The 26,504-nt window shown below is 36.2% G+C and overlaps 1 protein-coding gene across 1 annotated transcript in view; it reads left to right on the forward strand.

The window, feature by feature from the left end:
• Positions 1-11,888: 11,888 nt before the first annotated feature.
• Positions 11,889-26,504, forward strand: part of IL23R (interleukin 23 receptor) — a 54,225-nt gene continuing 39,609 nt past the window's right edge. The window contains exons 1-4 of the mRNA XM_007164296.2: positions 11,889-11,947; positions 13,041-13,143; positions 16,081-16,377; positions 23,084-23,207. Of these exons, the coding sequence (XP_007164358.2) occupies positions 13,074-13,143; positions 16,081-16,377; positions 23,084-23,207 (491 nt within the window). The 5' untranslated portion in view covers positions 11,889-11,947; positions 13,041-13,073. The remainder of the gene's footprint in view (positions 11,948-13,040; positions 13,144-16,080; positions 16,378-23,083; positions 23,208-26,504) is intronic.

Raw genomic sequence — 26,504 nt, forward strand, 5'->3', positions numbered from 1 at the left:
TCAACCACTGCGCCACCAGGGAAGCCCCCATGTGATTATTTTAGTGTGTGTTAGGAAAAACAAAGCTAGCATATCACAGCTGCGATCTTCTGGATGTGACTTTTTAAGGTGAGGCTACAACAGCAAGAGCTGTGGTAATTTGTATACCACACGAATCACAGGAGTGGGATTCAGGCCTATCCATGATCATAGTGAACCTCCTCTTGGAACTGTTCATAGAATGGATAACGGATGATGCTGTTCACTAGTATGTTTTCTTACATACTCAATTTTCAAGCCCATTCCTGCATTCTTTTCAGCATTAAATTGAAATGTCACTTTGAAAAGCTGTTGAATGTTGAGTACTGGAGTATTAAAATGGTTGCCCTAGAAGCATAATCTAGTCACTGTTTGGATGCACCAGCAAAATCCCCCTGAGCACACACATGAAAACTGAAGAGGAGTATTTAAATGATGCTTTTCAAATTGTCAATTGTATCACCCAAAGTTCTCTTAAATCTCAGGTGTTTACTTTTTGAAGAGATGAACAGAGGCAATGAAAACCACTGAAGATCATTAGCTTCCATGCGCCCAAGTCCTCACTCTTTCATTTGAGTTGATAGAACTCTAAATCTTTCTGAAGAAAGCTTTCAATCTTCAAAATTCTTTTCATGAATGGGTTTAAAATTAGAATATCTTATTGATATCTCTGCTAATTTGAACAGCTTAAAATCACCCTTACAATGTGAGCTTCCATTATAATTATACATGAAGGCCAAGTGAATGAGGGGGCTGAAAAATAGAGTGATGAATGTGTCTTGATCATGCTATATTCTATTATTCTTTATCTGAAAAATTCTCTAAAAATATTTTAATATCATGAAACACTTCATAAATATTTTTTCCCACCAATCGGCAGCAGTAAATGGATAAAGAAAACTCTTTTCTTCTATTACTTTCTATTATTTTTAGCAAATGATATAAATTTTCCATCAAAGCCAATAATAACAATAATAAATGATAATAAGTTTCATTGTTAATAATAATTATCTTTATAGCAGTAAACACCTACATTGAGAAAAAAGATCACAAATAAACAACCTAAATTTACATCTCAAGAAACTAGAAAAAGAAGAAAACATTAAGCTCAAGGTTAGCAGAAGGAAGGAAATAACAAAGATCAGAGCAGAAATAAATGAAACAGAGACTAGAAAAGCAATAGAAAAGATCAATGAAACTAAGAGCCAATTTTTTGAAAAGATGAACAAAACTGACAAACCTAGACTAAGAGAAAAAGAGAGCAACTCAAATAAATGAAATCAGTAATGAAAGAAGAGACATTAAAACTGATGCTGCAGAAATATAAAGATCATGGACTACTATGAACAACTATATGCCAACAAATTGGATAACCTAGAATAAATAGATAAATTCCTAGAAACAGATAACCTACCAACATTGAATCATGGAGAAATAGAAAATATGAAGACCTATAACTATTAAAAAGAGATTGAATCAGTAATCTAAAATCTAACAAAGAAAAGTTCAAGACAAGATGGCTTCACTTGGGAATTCTACCAAACATTTTAAGAATGTTAACACCAATCCTTCTCAAACTTCCAAAAAATTGAAGAGGAAGGAACATTTCCAAACTCATTTTATAAGGCCAGCATTACCATGATAACAAAGCCAGACAAGACCATAAGAAAAGAAAATTACAGGTCAATATCCCTGATGAACATATATGCACAAATACTCAATAAAATACTAGCAAACTAAATTCAACAGCACATTAAAAAGGTCATACACCATGATCAAGCAGTGTTTATCCCTGGGATACAAGGATGGTTCAACATCCATTTATTGATATTCAAATCAATGAATGTGATACACATTAATAGAATGAAGGATAAGAATCATATGATCATCTCAATAGATGCAGAAAGAGCATTTGACAAGAATTCAACATCCTTTCATGGTAAAAACTCTCAATAAATTAGGTATAGAAGGAATGTACCTCAACATAAAAAAGGCCGTATATGACAATCCCACAGATAACATCATCCTCAACAGTGGAAAGCTAAAAGCTTTTCCTCTAAGATCAGGAATAAGACAAGGATGTCCACTCCCATCACTTCTATTCAACATGGTACTGGAAGTCCAAGCCAGAGCAATTAGGCAAGAAAAATAAATCAAAGCTACCCAAATTGAAAAAGAAATTGTCTCTGTTTGCAGATGACACAATTTTATATATAGAGTAACCCTAAAGATTCCACCAAAAAGTAACTAGAGTTAATAAATGAATTCAGCACAGTTTCAGGATACAACATCAAAATACAAAACCCAGTTGCATTTCTATACACTAACAACAAAATATCTGAAAGTGAAATTAAGAAAACAATCCACTTAAATAGCATCAAAAACAATAAAATATTTAAGAATAAACTTAACCAAAGAAGTGAAAGATCTATACACTGAAAACTATAAGACACTGATGAAAGAAACTGAAGAAGATATAAATATGAATGAAAAGATACCCTGATGTTAATCAATGAAGTTAGAACACTCCCTCACACCATACACAAAAATAAACTCAAAATGGCTTAAAGACTTAAATATAAGACATGACACCATAAAACTCCTAGAAGACAATATAGGCAAAACATTCTCTAACATAAATTGTAGCAATGTATTCTTAGGTTAGTCTCCCAAAGCAATAGAAATAAAAATAAATAAATAAACAAATGGGACCTAATCAAACTTATAAACTTTTGCACAGCAAAGAAATAAACTTACGCATATATGGTCAACTAATTTTTGACAAAGACACCAAGAACACACAATGGGGAAAGTATAGTCTCTTCAATAAATGGTGCTGAGAAAACTGGATTTCCACATGCAAAAGAATGAAATTAGACCCCTATCTTACATCATTCAAAAAAATTAACTTGAAATTAATTAAAGACTTAAATGTAAGACCTGAACCCATAAAACTCCTGGAAGAAAACACAGAGAAAAAGCTCCTTGACACTGGTCTTGGCAATGATTTTTTGGATATGACACAAAAAGCCCAGACAACAAGAGCAAAAATAAGCAAGTGGGACTACATCAAACTGAAAAGCTTCCGCACATCAAAGAAAACAATCAACACAAAGGAAAGGCAACCTCTGGAATGAGAGAATATAATTGCAAACTATATATCTGATAAGGGGTTAATATCTAAAATATATAAGGAGGGCTTCCCTGGTGGTGCAGTGGTTGAGAATCTGCCTGCCAGTGCAGGGGACGTGGGTTCGAGCCCTGGTCTGGGAAGATCCCACATGCCGCGGAGCAACTGGGCCCGTGAGCCACAACTACTGAGCCTGCGCATCTGGAGCCTGTGCTCCGCAACAAGAGAGGCCGTGATAGTGAGAGGCCCGCGCACCGCGATGAAGAGTGGCCCCTGCTCGCTGCAACTAGAGAAAGCCCTTGCACAGAAACGAAGACCCAACACAGCCAAAAAATTTTTTTAAAAAATAATTAATTAATAAAATAAAATAAAATAAAATAAAATAAAATATATAAGGAACATACAACTCAATAGCAGAAAAACAATCTGATTAAAAAATGGGCAGAGGAACTGAATAGACATTTTTCCAAAAAAGATACACAAATGGCCAACTGGTAACAGAGAAGGTGCTCAACATCACTAATCATGAGGGAAATTCACATAAAAACTAACACTTGTTAGAATGACTTTTTTATCAAAAAGACAAGAGATAACAAATGTTGGGGAAGATGTGGAGAAAAGCGAACACTTCTACACTGTCGGTGGGAATGTAAAATGGTACAGCCATTATTGGCGATAGAATAGAGGTTCCTTAAAAAATTAAAAATTGAACTACCATATGATCCAACAATCCCACTCCTGGGTATATATCTGAAGGAACTGAAATCAGTATCCAAAGAGATATCTGCACACCCATGTTCATTGCCTTTATACACAATATACGCAATAACCAAGCTATGGGAACAACCTAAGTGTCTGACAAGATGAATGGATAAAAAGATGTGATGTATATATACAATGGAATATTATTCAGCCACGAGAAAGAAAGGAATCCTGCCATTTGCAACAACATGGATGAATTTGGAGGACACAAAATGAAATACACAAGACAGAGAAAGACAAATACTATTTGGTATCACTTATATGAGGAATCTAAACAAAATAAAAAGTGCAACTCATAGAAACAGAGAGTAGAATGGTAGTTCCCAGAGGCTGTGGGGTGGGGGAAATAGGGAGATGTTGATCCAGGGGTGCAAACGTTATTTATAAGATGAATAAGTTCTGAGGATCTAACATACAGCATGGTGAATATAGTTCATAATACCATATCATATACTTGCTAAGAGAGTAGATCTGAAGTGTTCTCACAAAAAAAAAAAAAAAAAGAGAGAGAGAAAGAAAGAAAAAGAGTAACTATGTGAGGTGATGAATGCACTGATTATCTTGATTGTGGTAATCATTTAACATATGTATACATATACCAAATCATCACATTGTACATTTTAAATATATATTGAATACAATTTTATTTGTCAATTATACCTCAATTTAAAAAATATGTATTATTATTGCATTTCTGGTATGGTCTTCTTTTCTTTGAGTCACTAAAGACTTAAGGTCTCTTTTAAAGAAGATGGTAGAAGAATGAAGGAGAATTTAATGGGATAAAAACTCTTCCCCCCCTCCACTTAGAGTTGAACTTGCATAAATAAATGTGTACATCAGTAGACATATCAATAATTCCCTCCAGCTGCCTCATATTTTAGAATCGACTAGGAAGTAATCTCCTCTTTATATCCCTCCCTTTAAAGATTTCCCGTCCTTAATGTGTTTAGTATTTTTTAAATGTTTTTAAATCATCATATACAATATACTCATCCTAAAAAATAGGAAGTTATAGAAAAGCAAAAGGAAGAAAAAGTAACCATAATTCCATAATCCAAAGAAACCACTATTAATATTTTGGTGTATTTTTTCCACATACGGATTTTGTTTGGCTAGTATAGGTGAGCACTAGTACAGTGGTCTTCCAAATGTTTTCCTTAAACACCCTTAAAATAAACTTTAAAAATTAGGTATCCTATTGCATATTTTTAAATTAATGTCTAAAATATTAAACATAAGTCTAAAAAAGTTTACTTCCTTTTAAATAGAAATTATTGAATGTTTTATAAGATGAAATAAGTGAGACAAGGCTGTAATAGGGACAAATATGCCATGATATAGTTTGATAACAAAACCTTTAAAATTTTACTTGATTTCTTTCAGATTTGCTGTACTTTGTTGATAAGGTAGTTACACATGAATTTTATCCAATGTGTCTAGAAAAAATATGACAGTCCATCAAAAATCTCATTTACATTTAAGAGGATAACCATAAGTCCCCCATATTACTTCTGATGCTCAGCATTCAGATTATTCCAAAATGGGCCCAAATATCCCCAAATTGGCTAAAATTCAGAGTACATCAACATGGGCTGAAATACAAGTATTTTAGTAAGCTTCACTCTTCTAAAAAATGTATACAATGCAGGAAAAGATTAGAAGCCTTATGAGTTTAACATGCCTTGATTAGTAATCAGAAGAGTTCTCCCTGAAACCAGTATCTCCGTTTCTCTGTTTGTTTGGTACCCTGGAGCTAATTATACCCAGGGTCATGCACAACACTGAGATTTGGGATGGAGGGATACCATCCTTGAAGAAGCGAAAGAATGACTACTGCGAACCCAGGCTCATTCTCAGAGAAATCAAATGTAGGAAAGTGCACATTAGGAAGTTGGAAATCTGGAAACTGATCTCCTTAGGAGTATGCATGAAGTCTCCAAGAGCTACAGTTGTACACCGAAGGTTTTGAGTTCATCTCCACTTCTGAGCATTCTTAAGTCTCTAAGAAGCTCACAGGAAATAAGATAAAGTTGACCTTTAATGCACACCTCACAGGAAATGGTGATGATTCAGCCAGTAGCACCCACTCCTCTGATAGAGCTGAATGAGCCATAAGGCATTTGATACTGAGAAATATTGAGCAGATGCATGTAGGGTACATGTAGGGTCCTTTGGATGAGTCAAAAAATTTATGGTATTTATTTCTCTTCAAAGTGTCTACATAACTCTTTATGAACAATGGGATTATTAATTCAGTAGTTGAGAAAATTAATAAAGTGACACCTCTTTTATCTGGCATATTAGAAGAATGAGTTTTTCCAGGTAAAAGTATCGTCAAGAAAATTATAACCTCAAGGCCATGAAGTTACAAAAATAAGTTCAACATTTTTGACAAAAAGTTTTCTGAAATGAATAATACTGTCTGTTACATTCTTAAGACTGTGGAACTGAAATTGTACTTTTCTTAATTACTCAGTTGTGAGTTTTGAAAAGTAGGGCAGGCCCAGACAGTGAGCTGGGCACTGTTGGTGAAGCAAAGTGATATGGTGTGGTACACACCCATTGGAGGATGATGGGGTAGAAGTACAGGCAGTTGAAAGAGGAATGCTGGTACCATAAAAAGGCAAAAGATTTACACGATCTGAAGAGAAACCAGAGTTATTTGATACCATAAAATCTAGTTCAGAGTCACAAGAGTGAGATCAAACTGGAGGGAACAGGTAAGAAACCAAGCCTGAGTCACTGACCCAGATCAGGTAAACTTTGCCCTACAGGAGTTGACATTCAGGGCTGAAGCTTGCAAAAGTGTGAACCTGAGGCTCCTGTATATTCCTCTCTGATCCCCTAACTGTTTTCATATCTTTCTATTAGTATTTTATTTTTTTATTGTAATTTTTAAATACAATCTTCTTTCCTACTTCAGGGTCCTTGAAAGCCACTAACATCCTCTTCTGTAGTCACAACACTTAGCCAGTCTATGCTGGTGCACAGAAGGCACTTAAGGCCCCTTTATTTGGCCTGTAACAACAGAAGGGCAGGGTGACACAGTCAATTATCCAAATAAGTCTTCAATTGCACATGCAAACGTCAGTATATTGAAGAGTGCAAAATGGTTCTTTACTCCAGGCTCAAGCCCCTTATTGCAGTATATACAGAAACCACCTTAAATAGACCTGAGGAGTGGCTCACTGCCCCTGCACGAGTCCATCCACAGTCAGAGTGGGCTTTTCTTCTCTCATCCTAAATTTTGGGAGGCCCACCCATGCAGTTGCCTCTCTTTTGAATGTTTAAAGAAGAAATTGGGAGGAGGAAGCCACTTTCCTAGCCAAACGTCTATTAAACAATTAGACTATTATTCCACTATGAATTGGGGAATTGTTTCAAAGCATAACTGCTGTTATTTGCCTAAGGAAAAAGAAGCCCTCTGTCTTATCTTTGTGCTGCAGTTTCTAAAGGCCCTCTTCTGTCATCTTGGTTCGATTTGTGACTGCCCAAGGAGGAGAGTGGATACATGTCTTGCCCCTGGCAGGGAGTGAGGAGGGATCCAGGCACACTTTAGTCATTGTAGTACAGCAAGCCCTCTCAAATGGGGACACCTGTTTTACACGGTGTAGAGAGAGACTGGGCTGTACCACTGTATCCTAGCTACCAAGAATTGTGCAGATATGTACAAATGTCTGCCCTGAGCATATCCATATATTAGGGGACTTCCTCTGGCCTCTATGGGTAGCTGTTGTCACCTTCTCTCCTTCAAAACACAATTCATCCAAACACCCATCAGTCTCCCCACCCTTCCATAATATTGATTTCCTTTTTCCATACAGAATTGCTAGATTACTATGGCACAAAACTTTAAGCCTCCCAAATCAGGTCTACTTAATGGGATTTGCATATTTAGTGGTACCTTCAAAGGGATGGCTTAGGAGCTTTACACATGATAATATTCAGACATTCTCCCCTACTAAAGCCACTTCAAAGAAACGCAGTAATCAAAGTAGAAATAGTGTACCTGCTATGCAAGCACAAATTCAAGAGTTCCCTAGTCCTCCTCTCTAACCAGATTATCTGCCCTAAGCCAGGCCTATTTAAAAATGCTGGGGCTGCCATATCATCTCCCTATATAGAGGTGGTAGGTTTTCCACCTCAATTCAGAGTCAGGGAGTCACTAAATTCCCATTTCAGGGATCAACAGTCCACTCCTTGTTCTTCTCATTCCCACCCACATAGGGCATCTGAGTTCTGAGGCAAGATAGATCCCTCTGGGTCTCCTCCCCAGTGCTAGACCAATGTTGCTGGGCAACAGTTTAACATTCCAGGTCTTGGTCCAGCTATACTTCTTAAACTGGAAGATCCTAACCAATCCACTTCAAGGAGTTCCTTCTAGTAGTCAGTTGGTTTATGACAATGTTGCCACCGGACAGGGAAACTGGAGATATTTTCAATCCACAATAGGCAGGTAAATTTATAGAAAAGCACAATTGCATAAGGACTACAGTTCTAGCTGTTTTCTTCTGTTCTGAAGTTCCCTAAAGTGGATTTTTTTTTTAAGTTGGAAAAAAGCTAAATGTTGCAGTAAATGTATTTACCCTGTGATGTGTTAACTCAAAATATACTTACTAATTTAATATGATATATTTTCAAGATCATGCATTTTACACTCAATCACCCTTTTCATCCCCTCAGCCAACAACCATTCCAAACTTTTACCAAATGCTAGAGAAAAACTTGAAATTGTGTGACTTTTAGAAAATAAACAAGGTTTATTACTTGCAGGCCTGTAAGATGGTGACAAGATATCTTGCAAAATGGAATAATTTTGAAAGTAAAATGGAGTGTTATGTGTAATTACCTTGGGACAAGTTTAAATTGGACTGTCCCAGGGTACCCAGATGGCAACCCTGTCTGTGGAAAGAAAGCCAAGACAATGGGTTTTGACGCTTTCTGATTAGCAAGTGAAGTCAAACCATTTACATACAAGATTTTATATAGTTGATCCTCATCATTCCAATTCTGTATTTGTGAATTTTTTTACTAACTAAAATTTATTTGTAACCCCAAAGTCAACATTTGCCGCACTTTGTCAGTCATTTGCTGAGATTTACAGAGTGGCGAAAGATTTGAGTCACACAATGTGCAAGTTCCCAGCTGAGAAACTTGTTTCGGCATGATACTGTAATCAAGTGTTCTTTCTCAAGTCTATTTAGTGCTACATTTTTCACATTCTGTGCTTTTTTTTTTTTGGTGATTTTGCGGTTTAACATGGCCCCCAAGTATAGTCCTGTAGTATTGTCTAGTGCTCTTAAGTGTAAGAAGTCTGCAATGTACACTACAAAGAACACCCGTGTTACGTAAGCTTTGTTCAGATATGAATTATAGGGCTGTTGGCCCTAAGTTCAATGTTAATGAGTCAACAATATAAACTGTCTTTAAACAGAAACACACATAAAGGAATATTACGTATTGATCCATCGATAAAATTGTAAGCAGAGACTCACAGGACAAAGAAACAAAAGAAAGAATCACTAAAATAATTAATGAATTGGACTTAATCAAAATTAAAAACTTCTTTCAAAAGATGTTGGTAAGAAAATGAAAAGATAAGGTACAGACTAGGACAAAATATTTGTGAAACGTATGTCTGATAAAGAACTAGTTTCCAAACCACATACAGAACTCTCAAAACTCAGTAATAAGAAACATAATAAACCAATAAAAATGGACAAAAGATTTGAACAGACTGTTCACCAAAAAAGAGATATGCATGGCAAATATCTTTGAAAAGATGGTTAAGAAGTACCACCAGCCCCCATTAAAACAAATAAATGAATCCTGATTTGCACTGAGCTGTCCATCAATCTCATCTCCACTGTCTAAATTCCTGAAAGATTAGATGATGTCCTCTCCTTTATTTTCTATTCTAATTCATTTCAATCTCCCTTCTGCCTCCATTTCTTTTCTGAAACTATTCTCAGGGAAGACAGACTTTTGTCAAATGCAACACTACCTGTTAGTTCCTATCATATTTAATCTGTGACAATTTGACACTAGTCACACACTTCTTCTCATAGCTCTTCTTCTGTCCTTTGGTCAAGATTTTTGGTTCTGGCCACCTACTCCCTTCCCTTAGCTCCCTGGATGTTCTCTTTGAGTTCTCTTATTCTAATCTTACTTTTAATACTATGGACATGCTGAAATCTTCTACATTTAGATCTTCAGCTCAAACTTCTCTCTCAAGTTTACCCATGTCTCCAACATCCTACCAGACGGTCTTCTCTGAACATGCTGTAAGCTCCTCCAAATCACCATGATCAGAACCAAATTCATTACTTCCCCACCCCCACTCCTCCTTTTGTGTGCTCAGTTAATGCTGTTATCTGCTGAGTCAGCAAAAGTAGCCACAGAGTCAATCCTTAAGCTCCCAAATTCTTAGCCCCACACACCGGTTGTTCACTGCACAGCTGTTGAATCGGCCTCCACAGAGCTCTCAGGTGTGTTTCCTCCTCTCAGTTCTCACTGCCTTTGCTTTGCCTTAGGTCTTCATCAGACTTTGGTTTTCCATAGCCTCCTAACTGGACTCTCGCCCTCATTCAATTCTCCACACAGGAATTAGAATTATCTTTCTAAAAATCCAGCTTGATTATGTATTTCTCTGCCTAACAATCTTTGCTATCTCTGACACTTTCTGATAAAGGAAGTTGGGTTTTTTTGTTGTTGTTTTGGTTTTTTTTCAGCTGTGTAGCCTGACAAGCAACGGCCAGGTGGCGATGTGCACCTCGGTGAATGGGAGGACGGACAGGAATACACAGAAATACAAAGCCCATGACATTCTGCCACTGACCTAATTTTCCAGCTCAAATCCTTTTCCCTTCAACCTGGAGAAACAACCTGCCAGTCCCAAACAATTTACTTGCACCTTCTGTTCTTGGTATGTGAAATGTTCTCCCATACCCTCTCCTTCACAGTTTAGAAAATTGTTACTGGTGATTAAAACCCAGTTGATAGTCAAAGACACTCTTATTCCTGTATTCCAGTGGTCCTCAGCCCTGGCTGTTCCTTATAAGTACCAGGAGAGGCTTTTTAAAAATATCGATGTACAAACATCCACTCACAGAAATTCTGATTTCATTGGGTACAATAAATTTGAGCATAGGAATGTTTTAAATATTCCCCCAGAGTATTCTAATGTTCTAGGTACTAAAGATATAAAAATTAAAAAGACAGTATGGAGTTTCTAACTTCAAGAAATTCACTGTGGAGGAAATGAATAAATTAATTGTCATTTACAATATAAACGAGTACATAGAGTGAAAAGATATTCATGTAGAACAAATAAGGAGGCAAGAAAAGGTGTGTCGCAGAAGTCTCCTGGTGATGTTTCCTATAAACCAACCAAATAATTTGATAATTTTTTATTTGGTCATAAGATCCTGCTTAACCATGAACAATAGTTCAAAGCCACTAATCTGTAATTTTATCATGTAAACAATACAATAAAGCAGATGTTCTGTGATTAATCACCATTATATCTTTAATACCCCGAACAATACTGGCACATATTAGATGCTCAAAAATGCTTGCTAAATAAATGAATGGTCAACAGTAGCATTTAAACTTTCTTTTCTTAAGAAATGGGTTTATAATGGATATCAATGTTGGTTGCAAATGAAAACTAAGCATCATATCTTTGGTGTCAAAGATTTTGATAGATAAAGCATATTATATGTGTTCTACTTCTTGGATGAGACAGATTATTTTAAATTAAGATGAGGGAAAAAAAGCACTGACAAAGCAGTTCACTTTCAGTTATCTGGGTTTTCCCAAATAGTGACATAAGAGCCAGTCATTTTGAATTGGACGGTTTGAGTTCCTCTTTGAGAATCTGAAATGTAGGTCGGCGCTTTGCTGACATTTCCATTTGCCTCATCACTGAAAACCTGAAGTGATCGTTGACAGGCAGGCAGTGAGGAAAGAAGATGTGACACAGGAGACAGCCTGGCTCTGAAGTGGAACTATGTGCTTCAAACAGGTTGAAAGGTAAAGAGACAACGATCATCTAAATACTCAAAAACAGCTATATTTTCTTTTGGAAATACACGGGCCAAGTTGTCTTCTCTTATAAGTTCTTGTGGTATTTCATACAGTGGTTACTGATGGAAGTTGAATCTGTAATATTGTCTACCACATCACTTTGAATAATATTATTGCATATATTCTATTAAGTGAGTAGTTAACTCCTAACTAGGAATATTTTAGGGCTTGTTTTGCCTATTATTTATAAAGTGAAGACCTATTATTGTTAACAAATTATGAAACGGATCCTTATATTCAGAAGTCACGGGGACCCCAGTTTTTAAAAGTGTTATCAGATATCTTGTGCTATTTGATCAGTCATGAGTTTTGTTGTTTTATATGAAAGGCTCAGATTTTAGTAAAGAGATAAAAATAACTGAATAATGTTTATTATTGAATAATTTATTCAATAATGTAGGTAACTGATTAACTGAATAATGTAACTCCAGTTGTACACTAATGGCAATATTGTTTGGAATTTCTATAAGGTATTTCTTTTGAACTCTCTACAGATAAAAGGGCTTTCTGTAGATTTAACTGGTGATAGCACATAAGCCTTTGTCTCACTTTCTCTTTCTTCATTTTGAATGCTTTTTTTTCTGGAAGTTCTGACAGTTTTGGCTTTTCCTGAGTTTTACTTATCAAAGACTAATGTTTCTGGAGCTTGATAGGCATGTAATCCTGGTCAGGAAAAGAACTGAGCACCAGGAGTTAGAGCAGAAAGAGATTTCTGATGAGAGAGACAAGATTAGGAGGAATTATATTTTATCAAGGGTCAAAATGTCCTACTAAGGTAATTCATAGTGATTTTTGGAGGGTATAAAATTCCATACTTTTGCTTTACTCCTCCACCTGTATTATACCTCCTCACACTCCAGTAACTCGTCTTTGCCCTGTTTCCTTCACCTCCCCCTTCCTTCCTTCTTTCCTTCCTTTTTTTCTTCCTAATTAAAGATTCTCATCAAAAACAACTGTTAGAAAAAGTGTTAGCCTTTTAGTATTTTATTGTTATTTTATTAAAATATTACAATTTAAACATTTTTCATATTTTTTCTAGAGGGCGACAAAGAGCTTTTTCCTGCTTTCAGGCATGAATCAGGTCACAATTCAATGGGACGTGGCAATAGCTCTTTACATCTTCTTCAATTGGTGTCATGGAGGTACAGTATTTTGAGTACCTATTGCTATTTTTTATTCAGATAAAATATTGAGTGTTTATGATGTTCATGGCATTATGCTAGGATCTCTGAAGAATAAAAACTTATTATATTCAAAAAAATTATATGCACATAAAATCATGTGGAATGAAATAAAGTCCAACCTGCCTCCTAATGCAGTATTCATTTATCAAGCATCCTAACAGACAGACGTCTAATTCTTATACCAACATTTCCACGAAAGAGCTTATTATTTTGAGTTGGCATATTCTATCTTTGAACAAATTTAACTTATACGATAACTCATCAAACATTTCAACTTAATTCAATTCCACAAACCATTTATTGACGGTTACCATGTGTCAGGTGCTGTGCTAAGCCTTGTATTCCTTTGTGCAGTAGTATTATGTGCTATTATTATTCCTATTTTGTAATTCACATAAACATCTGGCATTATGACAAAGGCATACACAGATTTTAGGAGTCCAGGAGGGAGATCATCAGAAGTTCAGGCAGGGCAGCCATCAGCATTTGAGAGTTTCTGCATAGCATCCTGGGCAGGTGACAGGGATTCATTTACTAGGAGATAAGCAACACGAAGGCAGGGTTCTAGACCTTGAAGGAAGCTTTGCAAATCATGCAAGTTACTCAGAATACTGACAAAAGCAAAACTGTCTTCTGTAGGTTGGGACACATTATATTAGAGATATAGAAGTAGTCCCACCTCGAGAACTAGAATCCTTCCAGCAGGATATTGGACACTTCCAGAATCAGATCAACAGCTATCCAAGAAGATTTAGTAAAAATAAGACACCAGCTACTTTTCCCAGCTTCTGGAAATATGCAAATGATAAGTAGGACTTCTGTTTATATATCCAAGTGATTAATATAAAGCATAGAGAAATAAGACAAGCCCGTGTCATGTGGCAATAGAGACCTACCAGCTGTCCATTAAAAATTATTTTATATATTATTGTTCAATCTGCTATGAATATTTTTAATATCATCCAGACTATCTTTTCCACGTTTTCTACTAGAACAATATTTTACCCCTTTTTAACAGCTTTGTTGAATAAAAAATATACTATGTTTAGCATTCCTCTGACCAATCTAAAAAAAAGAAATTAATGTTTTATATGACTTATTTTAACATATTAAAAAGAGAAATTGACAATTTTTCATATGACTTATTCTTATATAATCCATGTTGATTCCTGCCAATTACTGATTTTTTTCTATGTACTGAAAAATTATCAACTTACTTATTCATTCTTGAATGTTGTGAAGCTCAGTGGTCCAGTGTTTCTGGGGTTCTTCTTCATTCCACTTTTGAAAACCAGGAGAATATTTGTCCAAATCTGAAGTCTTCTGACATTTTTGATATTTTCTGTGTATCCTCAAACACTACTTGTAATGGTTTCATGAAAGTATTCACATATTTTTTAAGGTGCTCAAGATGCAGTTTGTCTGAACTTGAATTGTTGAACTTATTTAAAGCAGTCAGATGCTTTCTTAAAACTTCTTTTCATATCTTTGCCTTCAATTCCCTATTGATAATGATGGAATTATTTTTATCATTACTTCAACATTTAAATATTTATAACTTATATGTAAATGTTCATTACATAAATGGCCATATTCAATTACGTTTATATTATAAAAAAGTTAATTCTTTAAGCTTTGAATTCCAAAGATAAGAACTTTTTTTTTTTTAATAAATTTATTTTATTTATTTATTTATTTTTGGCTGCGTTGGGTCTTCATCGCTGCATGTGGGCTTTCTCTAGTTGCGGCGAGCGGGGGCTACTCTTCATTGCGGTGCACGGGCTTCTCACTGCGGTGGCTTCTCTTGTTGCGGAGCACGGGCTCTAGGTGTGCGGGCTTCAGTAGTTGTGGCTCTCGGGCTCTAGAGCACAGGCTCAGTAGTTGTGGCGCACGGGCTTAGTTGGTCCGTGGCATGTGGGATCTTCCCGGACCATGCCTCGAACCCATGTCCCCTGCGTTGGCAGGCGGATTTTTAACCACTGCGCCACCAGGGAAGCCCCCAAAGATAAGAACTTTTAAAAATCAAATACTGACCTTTAATTATCACTATTTTGATAAGGTTTTAAGATACTCTGATACAGGTATTTCCAGAAAAAGCCTACAATAAATTTTCCTTGATGTGAATTTAATTTAATTGATATTGCATTGCATTGTCATTCAAGTTTATGAAAATGACTTTAAATTATTGTCTTTTGGTTATAAAAATAATATGTTATTATGTAATTTTTAAAACACAAAATATACAATTAAAAATAAAAAATTACTCTAAAACACAGAGATTATCATTGTTAATATCTTCGTGTAGTTCTCTTTAATTCATTCATCGAGTTATTTTTAACATTGAGCCTCCATTAAATATGTTGTTTTGAAACTTGCTTTTCAACTTAAAAATGATGAATTTTAAGTGGTTGTCAAGCAATAAATTTTCGCAATTAGTAAGAGTATGATTTTACTCATTAAACTCATAGTTTTCTGTTAAAAGTAACCTTTATCAAAGAATGAAAGATTGACTGAGTAGCTGGTGAATGGGGCTTGGATTCTGCAGTGCCAATTCTTATTCCTAATGTTACCTTTGAAAAATCAGGTAGGCTCACAATGTCTCAGTCCTCACCTTTAAAATAGGAGAGCTAATCATATTTGCTCTTTAGACAGCTAGAGAAACTTAAAGGCTGAAAGCTGACTCTAGTCTTGTGTCATGCTGCCGAACATCAATAGAACATGGTAAAAACACACTTTGATAAACTAAACAAATGATACTCTGAGTCCTAAAACTCTTTTCCAATGGAAATTATTCAATTAATCGAAAAAAATTTTTAAATGCAATAGCACATTCTTCTGAATCTCTGGTTTTAATGCTTTACATGGAATTTTAAATTTTATCTATTTGTTTTCCAGGAATTACAAATATAAACTGCTCTGGACACATCTGGGTAGAACCAGCCACAATTTTTAAGATGGGTATGAATATCTCTATATATTGCCAAGCAGCAATTAAGAACTGCCAACCAAGGAAACTTTATTTTTATAAAAATGGCATCAAAGAAAGATTTCAAATCACAAGAATTAATAAAACAACGGCTCGCCTTTGGTATAACAACTTTCTGGAGCCACAAGCCTTTATGTACTGTACTGCTGAATGTCCCGGATATTTTCAAGAGACACTGATATGTGGAAAAGACATTTCTTCTGGATGTAAGTGTTGAGGTGCATTCAAAATCCAAATGAAAGTTAGTCTAACAATTAACTGGTAATTACCAATCTTGTCTAAAAATAGAGGCAAATTAATATAGTTCACTTCTTCTATTAGTTTAATGTAGGAGTTGCAAATTCAAATGTCTCCAGGGGCCAGGTTGGTGAAATGTGTGAGTTAAGGAGGCTGGTGGGATCCGTGCAGAGAGGAAAGCACAGAGATGGTCTACTGGGCTCAGCCACTGCCCAGCTTCAGCATCTATGAGGGCCCAGTATCCCTAGATCTTTGGACACTTCAAAAGAAGACAGAAGTGTAAATTTTCAATGTGAACTCTACAAACTTTAAATGTTTGTATGCCAATGCATTCAAAAAATAATTTTTCAACACTAGTCTGGCCAAGCACAGCATATATGAAGGGCAGCATCCTCAGATTTTCACTGTTGCTCTTTTCATCTGTTTTTTACTTAACATTGTTTTCCAAACTATTCAATAATATCAACCTTGAAGCAGATTCCATTGAAAAATTTTGAGGCTAAGATTTAGGAAGGAAAAACACATTTGCAACATTAGCTTTGTGTCCCTGCTATACTTCTTACCAGCTGTGTGACCTCGGGCAAGTTGCTTAACTAGTCTGAGCCTCAATTTCATGTCTGTAAAATGAGGCTAATTATATTGGCTATGGTAAGCATCAAATTTAAATAATTTATTTGAAAGCATATTATACACTTTAAACTACAACATTAATGTGCCTAAACCCTTTTAAATGCATCCTTTTGATAAAACATGGGGAGATTCTGATACAATTCCCTGCTCCTAATGTCACTGCCCCAATTGTGAATAATTGTGTTTGTTATTATAATTATTAAGAAAAAAATTAATTAAGTTAATTTTTTAAATATTTGGTAAGTTCAATTTGTGTTCATGGTATTCTGAAGGTGTTTAAGTTACTATAGTAATATGGGCTGGCTTGTATAATTATATATTTAATTCTTGGTTCTACTATTATGAAGGAAAAATCAGTAAGTTCAGCACAGTTTTAACCCAGAGGTTCATTCCCTACAGCATCTGGGCCCATTTTCAGTGAAAGATAGAGGGCTTTGGGTCTTTGTCATGCTCCCTTTCTCCATACTTTTGAGAATCAAATCTGAGTTCTTCCTCATCTCCAGTCCTCAGCTAGACAGAGCAAGCCCACCTGGCCACCTCCACCTGCCCCTTGAGGGGATGTCTGAGAAGCAGGAGGCTTCCTTGTTCTCAAGTAAGGCTATCGTCCTGCTGGGATCCTATCTCTATGATTTTCAAGAGAGAAGAGCCATGGGAAGTGGTAGAGGTGAACTAAGGAAGGAAATTAGTAGGTTTTGGAGTCAAAGAAAAAACTTATGCCTTAAGATAATACTAACATGCTAAACTTGCCCTAAATTGTAGGAATTGAAACCACAAGTAGACATCTTATCTGATATCTAAGGACTTCTTAGCTTGTCCACATCCTCAGGAAACAGAAATAACCCTTCATGCTTAAATACTTTCCTATTTATTCTTTGGGGGTGTGGTGGGGTGTTGAGAGAATATTTCTTTAGAGGGCAAATGAGTAACTTTCACAGTTGTGTGGAAAGGTTAGTTTTTAATTAAAGCCAGAGTAAGAAAGGAGGCAAAAGAAGTACGCCTCCTTCCCTCTGTTGCAGTTTGGGTGACAGGTTATTGCCAACCGCTCTCCCTGTGTTGCCTGAGGCCCTCTCCCCTCAAACACAACCACCAGGTGATGTTTAGGGCCAGGGAATGGCCTTTTCTCCCCTTCTAGGACAGCATATTAGAAGCACTTATACTTTTTGCTGATGGCTGCTTAGAAAGATCACCCTTTCCACTTATTTACTTTGTGAGTTGGAACTTCTTACACAGACCTCTGGTTATGAGCATGAAATTGTAACTACCATGTAAGGGTGTACTCAAACCCCTGGATTCAAGAACCCCTGTGTTCTCAGGCTCTGCACTCTTAGCAAACAGAACTTCCTATTTAAGTAGGTCAAGCAAAGGTTTTTGAGGGGTTTTGTGGTATTCTAGAAATCACATTGCTTTCACTGGATCACTTTGATTACAGGATATTCATCCTGTGAGCTTTACTGTGTCAACTTATCACCACTGTTCTGAACAAAATGACTGTGTATTTTTTTAAACTGGAGACAAATCATAAAAGACAAAGAGAAGATAAATGAGTCGTTGCTGTTCCTAAAAAGATATCTAAACATATTAAAAAGGTTCTGTACCTTAATGTGTAATTTGTGAAATACAAACTATTATTATCACAGTTTTCATTTTTAGCCATAATCTTAAAGACTTCCTAGATTCTTATCTGTGATTAAATGCATGCATATTATGAAAAGTATTCTATCAGAGTCACACCAATCACGGGATAAAGTACTATAAGATGTCTTTATTCATTTAAAAACACCAGATTAAACTATTCATGAAACAGTCATATTTCCACATAATCATTTATTTAAAAGTTGAAATATCTTTGACTTAAATTTTAACCATCTTTGATCTCTACCTGCCATTGTGTTATCCAGTAGAAGGCACTGAATATGCATCTTTAACATTGCTACTAAGTCTTATTAGTGACACAATAGGCTGGTCTGTGCGCTCCTTAGGTAAGGAATTATGGAGTGATCTTTGCCAGAAGTATTGACTTTCTTTTAATTTTAAATTCTTCTCATTGTCATTTTATTAATCAAGCCAATCAAGTCATGAAATAAACTTTACTAAGTGGTTGGTATGCACCAAAAATGTGTTAAACGATAGAAATTCAGAGAAAAGGGGATCACAGAGTGCCTTCAAGAAGCTCTCAGTAGAAAACGATACTTGGCTAAACTCTGAATTAACAAGAAACCTGGTCTGTGAATAGTGAGGGACCCAGTGGTAGGGGAGAGGTGCAATTAGTAGGAGAGAGCAGAGTGTCTTCTGCTATCTGGCTGTACAGAAGGTTTTTATCCATGGACACTGAATAACCTGGCAATGAGATCTAAAAACAATTTGGTCTTATTCTTATAACCATATTCATATTCCCTTCTTTACATAGCTTCACATTAACAAATAGTGCGTATATTTGCATGTGTGTATATAATCTATTTGCTCTTTTGCAAAGTTACTTAGTTACCAGACACTTCAAAGAGAATGCTGTGGAATAACATAGCCCAAAAGACTGACAGTTGTCTTTTAGGATGGCCAAATCAGTGATACTCTGTCTGAAACCAGAGGGAAAAAATAACTTCAGCACAGATCACTGAGGGACCCCAACTCAATCAATATCCAAAATGATTTAAATTTATGTTTCCACAGCTACCTCCTTCAAGGCTCAAAGAAAACTTAAAGATTTCTTTTATCCTACTTGGAGTCCAGTTTCTCCCCATTGTAACTTGATACTACAACTCACCAAAATATTCTAAATCATTTTAGTGTGTTCTTACTGTTTGAAAACACGGTTTTTTGGTTTTTTTGTGTTTTTTTTTTGAGAAGGCCAAGTTACAGTTTTATTTTTATTTTTTTTAACATCTTTATCAGAGTATAATTGCTTTACAATGGTGTGTTTGTTTTATAACAAAGTAACTCAGCTATACATATACATATATCCCCATATCTCCTCGAACATACGTTTTTTGTTTTTTTTTTTTAAATCATTTATTCATTTATTATTTTTGGTTGTGTTGGGTCTTCGTTTCTGTGCGAGGGCTTTCTCTAGTTGCGGCGAGTGGGGGCCACTCTTCATCGCAGTGCGCGGGCCTCTCACTGTCGTGGCCTCTCTTGTTGCGGAGCACAGGCTCCAGATGCGCAGGCTCAGTAGTTGTGGCTCACGGATCTAGTTGCTCCGCGGCATGTGGGATCTTCCCAGACCAGGGCTCGAACCCATGTCCCCTGCATTGGCAGGCAGATTCTCAACCACTGCGCCACCAGGGAAGCCCGAAAATATGTTTTTTAATTGTAAAATCAAATTGCATTCATGTAGAAAGTTTTTAAAATTTTGGACCAACAAAAAATACCCATCATTTCTATAATCCCATAATCTCACTACTAACAGAATCCCTCTTTAATAATTTGGAATATGTCTTTCAAGTTTCAGTCTTTTTCTCTCTCCCCCTCTCTATCTCTCTGTTAGTCTCTCAAATGAGACCACTAAACTATACTATTTTTTTCACTTTATCATATGGCCAGACCTTACTTACTTAATTAAACATATTTCTAGTGCCTTCCAAAGGCCATATACTTAAACTGTCTTCTACAACTTTGTTTTTGGATGCATTTTAGGAGTGTATTTTGGGGTGTTAAGGTGGTCTCTAATTCCTCCATTATTAGGAACAACACTTTAAGAGGCAAACCCTTTTTAGCCAAATATTTTTGTATATCTATGAACATTTCAATAAGGTTGCATTCCTAGATTTAAAATTGCTGGGTCGCAAGATATTACTCCCACTTTTAAAGATTGTGATATGTAAAGTGCTCTCCATGAAGGTTGTATCAATTTGCATTCCCACCAGCAGTGTGTTAGAGGATTTCCCTGAGTTCATCCCAATACTGTGGATTAACATTTTTCAAAATCCTTGTCAATTTGATAGATCTAAATGACATCTATTATTGGTTTAATTTGCAATGAGGATAATTTTTTCATATATTTATTTCTTCTTTTATAAGTAGTATTCTTGGTAGATGATTTACAGGTGAAGTGCAAGAACATATTTGTATTTAAGATAAAGCTTTGGGTATAACTTCAGGTGCATAAATGTCTGTATTTTTATTCTTTCTGAGCCCCCATTCTTTCCTTTTTTTTTAATGGGAAAGAATTATCATTTTCTTTTTTTTTTTTTCCTTTTTTTTTGGGCGCACAGCGAGGCATGTGGGATCTTAGTTCCCCGATCAGGGATCGAACCTGCGCCCCCTGAAGTGGAAGTGTGGAGTCTTAACCACTGGACCACTAGGGAAATCCCTCTTGTCATTTTTTGAGTCGTCAAGTTTCCCAGGCAGTATTGCAAATGTAGGCACAAGCTGAGAGAGCCACACCTGAAAAGTGAGCATATGGTAAACACTCAGTATTTCCATACTTCTTTTTTATCTTGATTCTTGGTAATTTATTATTGGATGATGCACCTGAAATTCCAGATGCAGTTCTATAGTTGCTGGGGTTTCACAGGCTTCAGAGGCTCCAAAGGCTCAAACAATGTCATTAGAACTCTCTCACCTTTTCTCATTTCTTGGGTTTTGTTTTCCCCTGTGTTGGCTTCATTCTTAAATAGACTGTTTCACTATGACAGCAAGATGGCCATCAACAACTCACAGCTCACATGTTACTCAGAGATAGCAGTTTCAGCGGGGGAGAAGCACCTCTTTTACAATGGCTCCAGAAGAAGATCCTTGGATAACTCTGATTGGTCATCTTGAGTCATGTGTTCATTCCCAAGGGAAATACTCTGATTAGTTAGCCTAGGTCAAGGGTACACTTCTGTGTGATTGACAGCCCTTGGCATAGGGGTGGAGTGGGGATGAGGTTGGGAGTGAGGGAGATGTCAATTCTCAAAGGGAAAGATGGTAGCAGACAAAAACTAACAATATTCCCCATAATAGGGCCACTCGGAGAAAGAGTTGAGGGCATGGGAGAAGGGTAAAAGAGAGAGAAACTAGAAATAGAATTCTGTGAATGCCAAAAATTTTTAATCTTTTTTTATTGTAGTAAAATGTACCATCTTAACTATTCTTAAGTGCACAGTTCTGTGGCATTAAGCATATTGTACATTCACATCACTGTGTAACCATCACTACCATCCATTTCCAGAACTTTTTTCATCTTGCAAACCCAAAACTCTGTACCCATTAAACAACAACTCCCCATATCCCCCATCTCCCCAGCCACCATCATTCTACTTTCAGTCTCTGTGTGTTTGACTGTTCTAGATACCTCCTATAAGTGGAATCATATAGTGTTTGTACTTCCATGTCTGGCTTATTTTATTTAGCATAATGTCCTCAAGGTTCATCCATGTTGTAGCATGTCAGAATTCCCTTTCTTTTAAAGGCTCAGTAATACTCCATTGTATGTATGAACACCAGACTTTTAAAGTGGGTAGTGGAATAGGTGCTGGAGAAGTAGATAGTTGCCAGAGTAGAAGAAAAACACCATGGAGAACCCTTTCACAAGAGCCAGAGAGGTTTCAAGGTGGGAGTGACCAAAATAGCAAATGCTGCAGAGGTCAAGCTTAATGATGACTTCACAGAAATCAAGGAATTCGTGGATTAGAAAGTCACAATGACCTTAACAACAGTGGTTCTGGTGGAATTGCGGGTCTGAATCTTGATTGTTTGGGGTTCAAGAGTAAATGGGAGTTGAGGAAAAAGACCAGTATAATGGACTTAAAAAAACAAAGCTATTATGAAAAGGAGAAAGATACGTTGGCAGCTAAGGGGAGACAATTTGGAGAGGAGTTTTTTTTTTTGGATGGGAGGAACTTGATCACCTTAGTATCCCCAAAGGAGGGGAGAATATAGTAAAGTATATGGAGGAAAGCAGCAATGTTTGAGGGCAAAGTGGGTTGCAAGGTGAGCTGGTAGGGATGGAATGGGGGAGGTGCTGTGTACCAACTGGCCTGGTTTTCCAAATAAAATGGAAAGTTTATCAACTAACTATAAAAAACTTTATGTTTCTATGCTCCTAAGTGATATATTTTGTTGCAGATCCACCAGATGTCCCTGACAAAGTAACCTGTGTCATTTATGAATATTCAGGCAACATGACTTGTACCTGGAACCCTGGGAAGCCCACCTACATAGACACCAAGTATGTGGTGTATGTGCAGAGGTAGGTTCCCTCCTAACAGTCTAACTTGAGCAATTCCACTCCAGTCCAGCCCATGCTGTGCCTCCAGCAAAGATCCAAGAAATCAACTTTAAATATTAAATGCATCCTTTTTATCACCAACTCCCTAATTATGATCAAGGAAGCTACCAAAACCCTTTTCAGGCCATTAATATTTTCACTCTGTGGGACAATGTGTTCCATAATCTTCCTACTCTTTTTACTCATTGGAGGTAATTGGGGGCAAAGGCCTAATGGGATACAGCACAGCACAGTTTTAAAAGGATCTTTGCTCAAATCCCAGCTCTATCCTCCTTCTAGGGTTTAGGCAACTTAATCTCTCCAAATTGCCATTTCTTTATCTTTAAAATGGGTTTAAAAATAAAACCTAATGCACAGGGTAATTCTAATTATTTAAGTGGAATTTGGTTTTTTAAGTGTGTATTACAGTGCCAGGTCCATAGTCAGCACTACATTCATGGAAGCTATTAGTTATTAATAATGACCCCCAAATCTTAAATTTGGTGTCTGTGTAGTCTGACCATCTTCCCTGGTTTGCCTGAGACTAAGGGAGCTATCAGGACACAGGACTTTCACTTTTAAAACTGAAAGTAATAATTGAATGAAAGTAATAATTTTCTAATTGGAGTTGAGGAGGGCTTTGTGGAAACACTCTTTTGTTACGTTCTAACAATAACCAGACTTCAGGAGCCAGACAACCATGCAGCCAAAATCTCTTAAGTTTTATGCTTAAAGACAAATAATTGATCATAAAAGTTATATTACTTCATACTAAATTAAATTGGGAGAAATGTATCTTTAGTTTCTGCTATTCAGAAACTGCAAAATAGGAAAAGGTTGATGTGAAAAAAATCTTTTCCTTCCTGAATGTACATAGTTCAAATGTTTCACTGTTAGAGCAGTTCCTCAGAGCTACTGAGAGGCTGTCTCCTGGGCTATAGTCCTCAGTTTAGCTTGAATAAAACTCTCTTCTATCCCTTAAAAAAAAAAAGTTTTACTGTTACATCTAAACTATATCCATGTATGTCAGTCTGTGTTGGACTCCTTTGCTAGTGTTAAAGATGGAAATAATACCATTAATTTGGGGGAAAAAATTGTGGGCAAACTGGGCTACCTTGGTCACCCTATCCTTGTTTTGTTTCTTTTTTTTTTTTAAAGAATGCCTTTAGTTTTGTACAATTGATCCTTGAAAAATACAGGGGTTGGGGTGCTGATCCCTTCGTGTAACTTTTGACTCTCCCAAAACTTAGCTACTAATAGTCTACTGTTGACCAGAAACCTTACTGATAACATAAACAGTTGACTGACATATTTTATATGTTATATGTATTATATACTGTATTCTTACAATAAAGTAAGCTAGAGAAAAGAATATGTTATTAAGAAAATCGTAAGGAAGAGAAAATACATTTATAATATTGTACTGTATTTCTTGATACTGTAAGTTAATGCTGTCTGTTTACAAGATTAATCATCTCTTAGTACCGACATCAAAAATGAAAAGATCATGTGAAAAAGAAATTCATGTTTATTTACAGGTGTCACAATTCATGCATTGATAGGGAAGAAGCAGCAATATGATTGCTTTATAATAGCCTAGTATAACTGATATGATTGCTTCATAGTAGCTTAGCCTATACACTAATGAATGAATCATTATAAAATTTTTATGGCATACAATATTGCAGTCATATTCATAATACAGCATTGGAAACTTTGTTACATATTTTTAAAAACCACTTACCTGTGATGATAGGCCGATACGCAGTTTCTCTGATTAGGAAAAACAGGCATACTGTATGATAATGTAATTCTTTGAAAGCAAAGTTATAGAACAGTAAGATAACTAACACATTATTAATTTTATATTAAATATCACTCACTTTATGCCTAGGTAAGGATAGACTAGTATCTACTAGCATCTACAAATATTTTATGCATTTATGGCATACCTAAGTTTTTCTTAATTTTTTGATATCTCTAGGCTATGCAGTTCATCTGTGAGTTTTTTCAAATTGTCGCAAATCTAAAATTTTTCCAATATATTTATTGAAAATAATCCACCTATAAGTGGACCTGAGCAGTTCAAACCCATGTTGTTCAAGGGTCAACTGTATTTGAAGTACACGTTTTTTCTAGCTCAAAATTTCACAAACTACTTTTTCTTTTACACTTAAAAAAAAAATTATTTATTGGATTTCCACTGTTTGCCAAGCACTGGGCCAAAAGCTTTATATGTGCTACCTCATTTCATCCCTTATACAACCTTGTGTGGTACATATGATTATTTTTCCGATTTTTGTAGACAGGTGACTGAGGCCTAGCTAGGTTAGGTGAAGCATCCAGGGCCACGCAGCTATGAGAGGGAGAGGTGGGATTTGAATCTGGGGTGGTCTGACTGCTTTCTTCCTAGTTTAGTCTTTTCTGCTGAAGTGGTGTGGGAACCCAGATCACAGGACATATTTGAGAGATGCTATCCAGGTCTCATCATTATGGGAAAGAATAACCTTCCAATCTTGCTCTCTCTCTCCATCTGTTAGGTACTCAGAATAACTTTGATTAAGTGAAACATAAAAAGTAACACGTCTATGTTCAAGACATTTTGGGTAAAAACCAGACAGATTTTATGAATACATTGCTAAGCCTGGGCTTACTGGCTACATGTCATGGGCAAGAAGCTCACATCTTTCACTAAGTAGAGGTATGGTCAGGTAGCAAAGGGATGATGGAAACACTGCGATCAGTGATGGGTTGTGTTGCCAAATATATAATATACTAAGCACTGCGCTCCATACTTCATGTGCCTTACATCTTCAATCCTCAGCTTAACCTTGTGCAGTAACTATTAGAATTGTCCCCTTTACAGAGCTTATGTTACTTCCCCTTAGACATAAGGGAGCCAGGATTCTAACAGGTGTCCAAGACTTAACCAATCCTCCTTGCCCCCTTGAGATGAAAAGAGTCCATGAGGACAAAAATCTCATTGCAAAGGCAACTTTAGGAATGTGAAAATGAAGGCAGTATGGGAGCAAACACCACAGTTTAAGCTCAAAGAAAAGTTAGATAGTGCCAGATTGACAGAGAATGCCTAGGCTTTGCTATCTCCTGGAACTTCTACTATCTCATGGACCCACTGATCTTGATTAGTTGCTTAATTCTTTTTCTTTTAATATAACAGCTTTATTGAGTATAATTCACATACCATACAATTTAAAGTGTACAATTCAATGATTTTAGTATATTCAAAGAGTTGTGCAACCATCACTACAATATTAGCAC

This window comes from Balaenoptera acutorostrata, chromosome 1 (genome assembly GCF_949987535.1).
Source record: "Balaenoptera acutorostrata chromosome 1, mBalAcu1.1, whole genome shotgun sequence".
NCBI classification, from domain to species: domain Eukaryota; kingdom Metazoa; phylum Chordata; class Mammalia; order Artiodactyla; family Balaenopteridae; genus Balaenoptera; species Balaenoptera acutorostrata.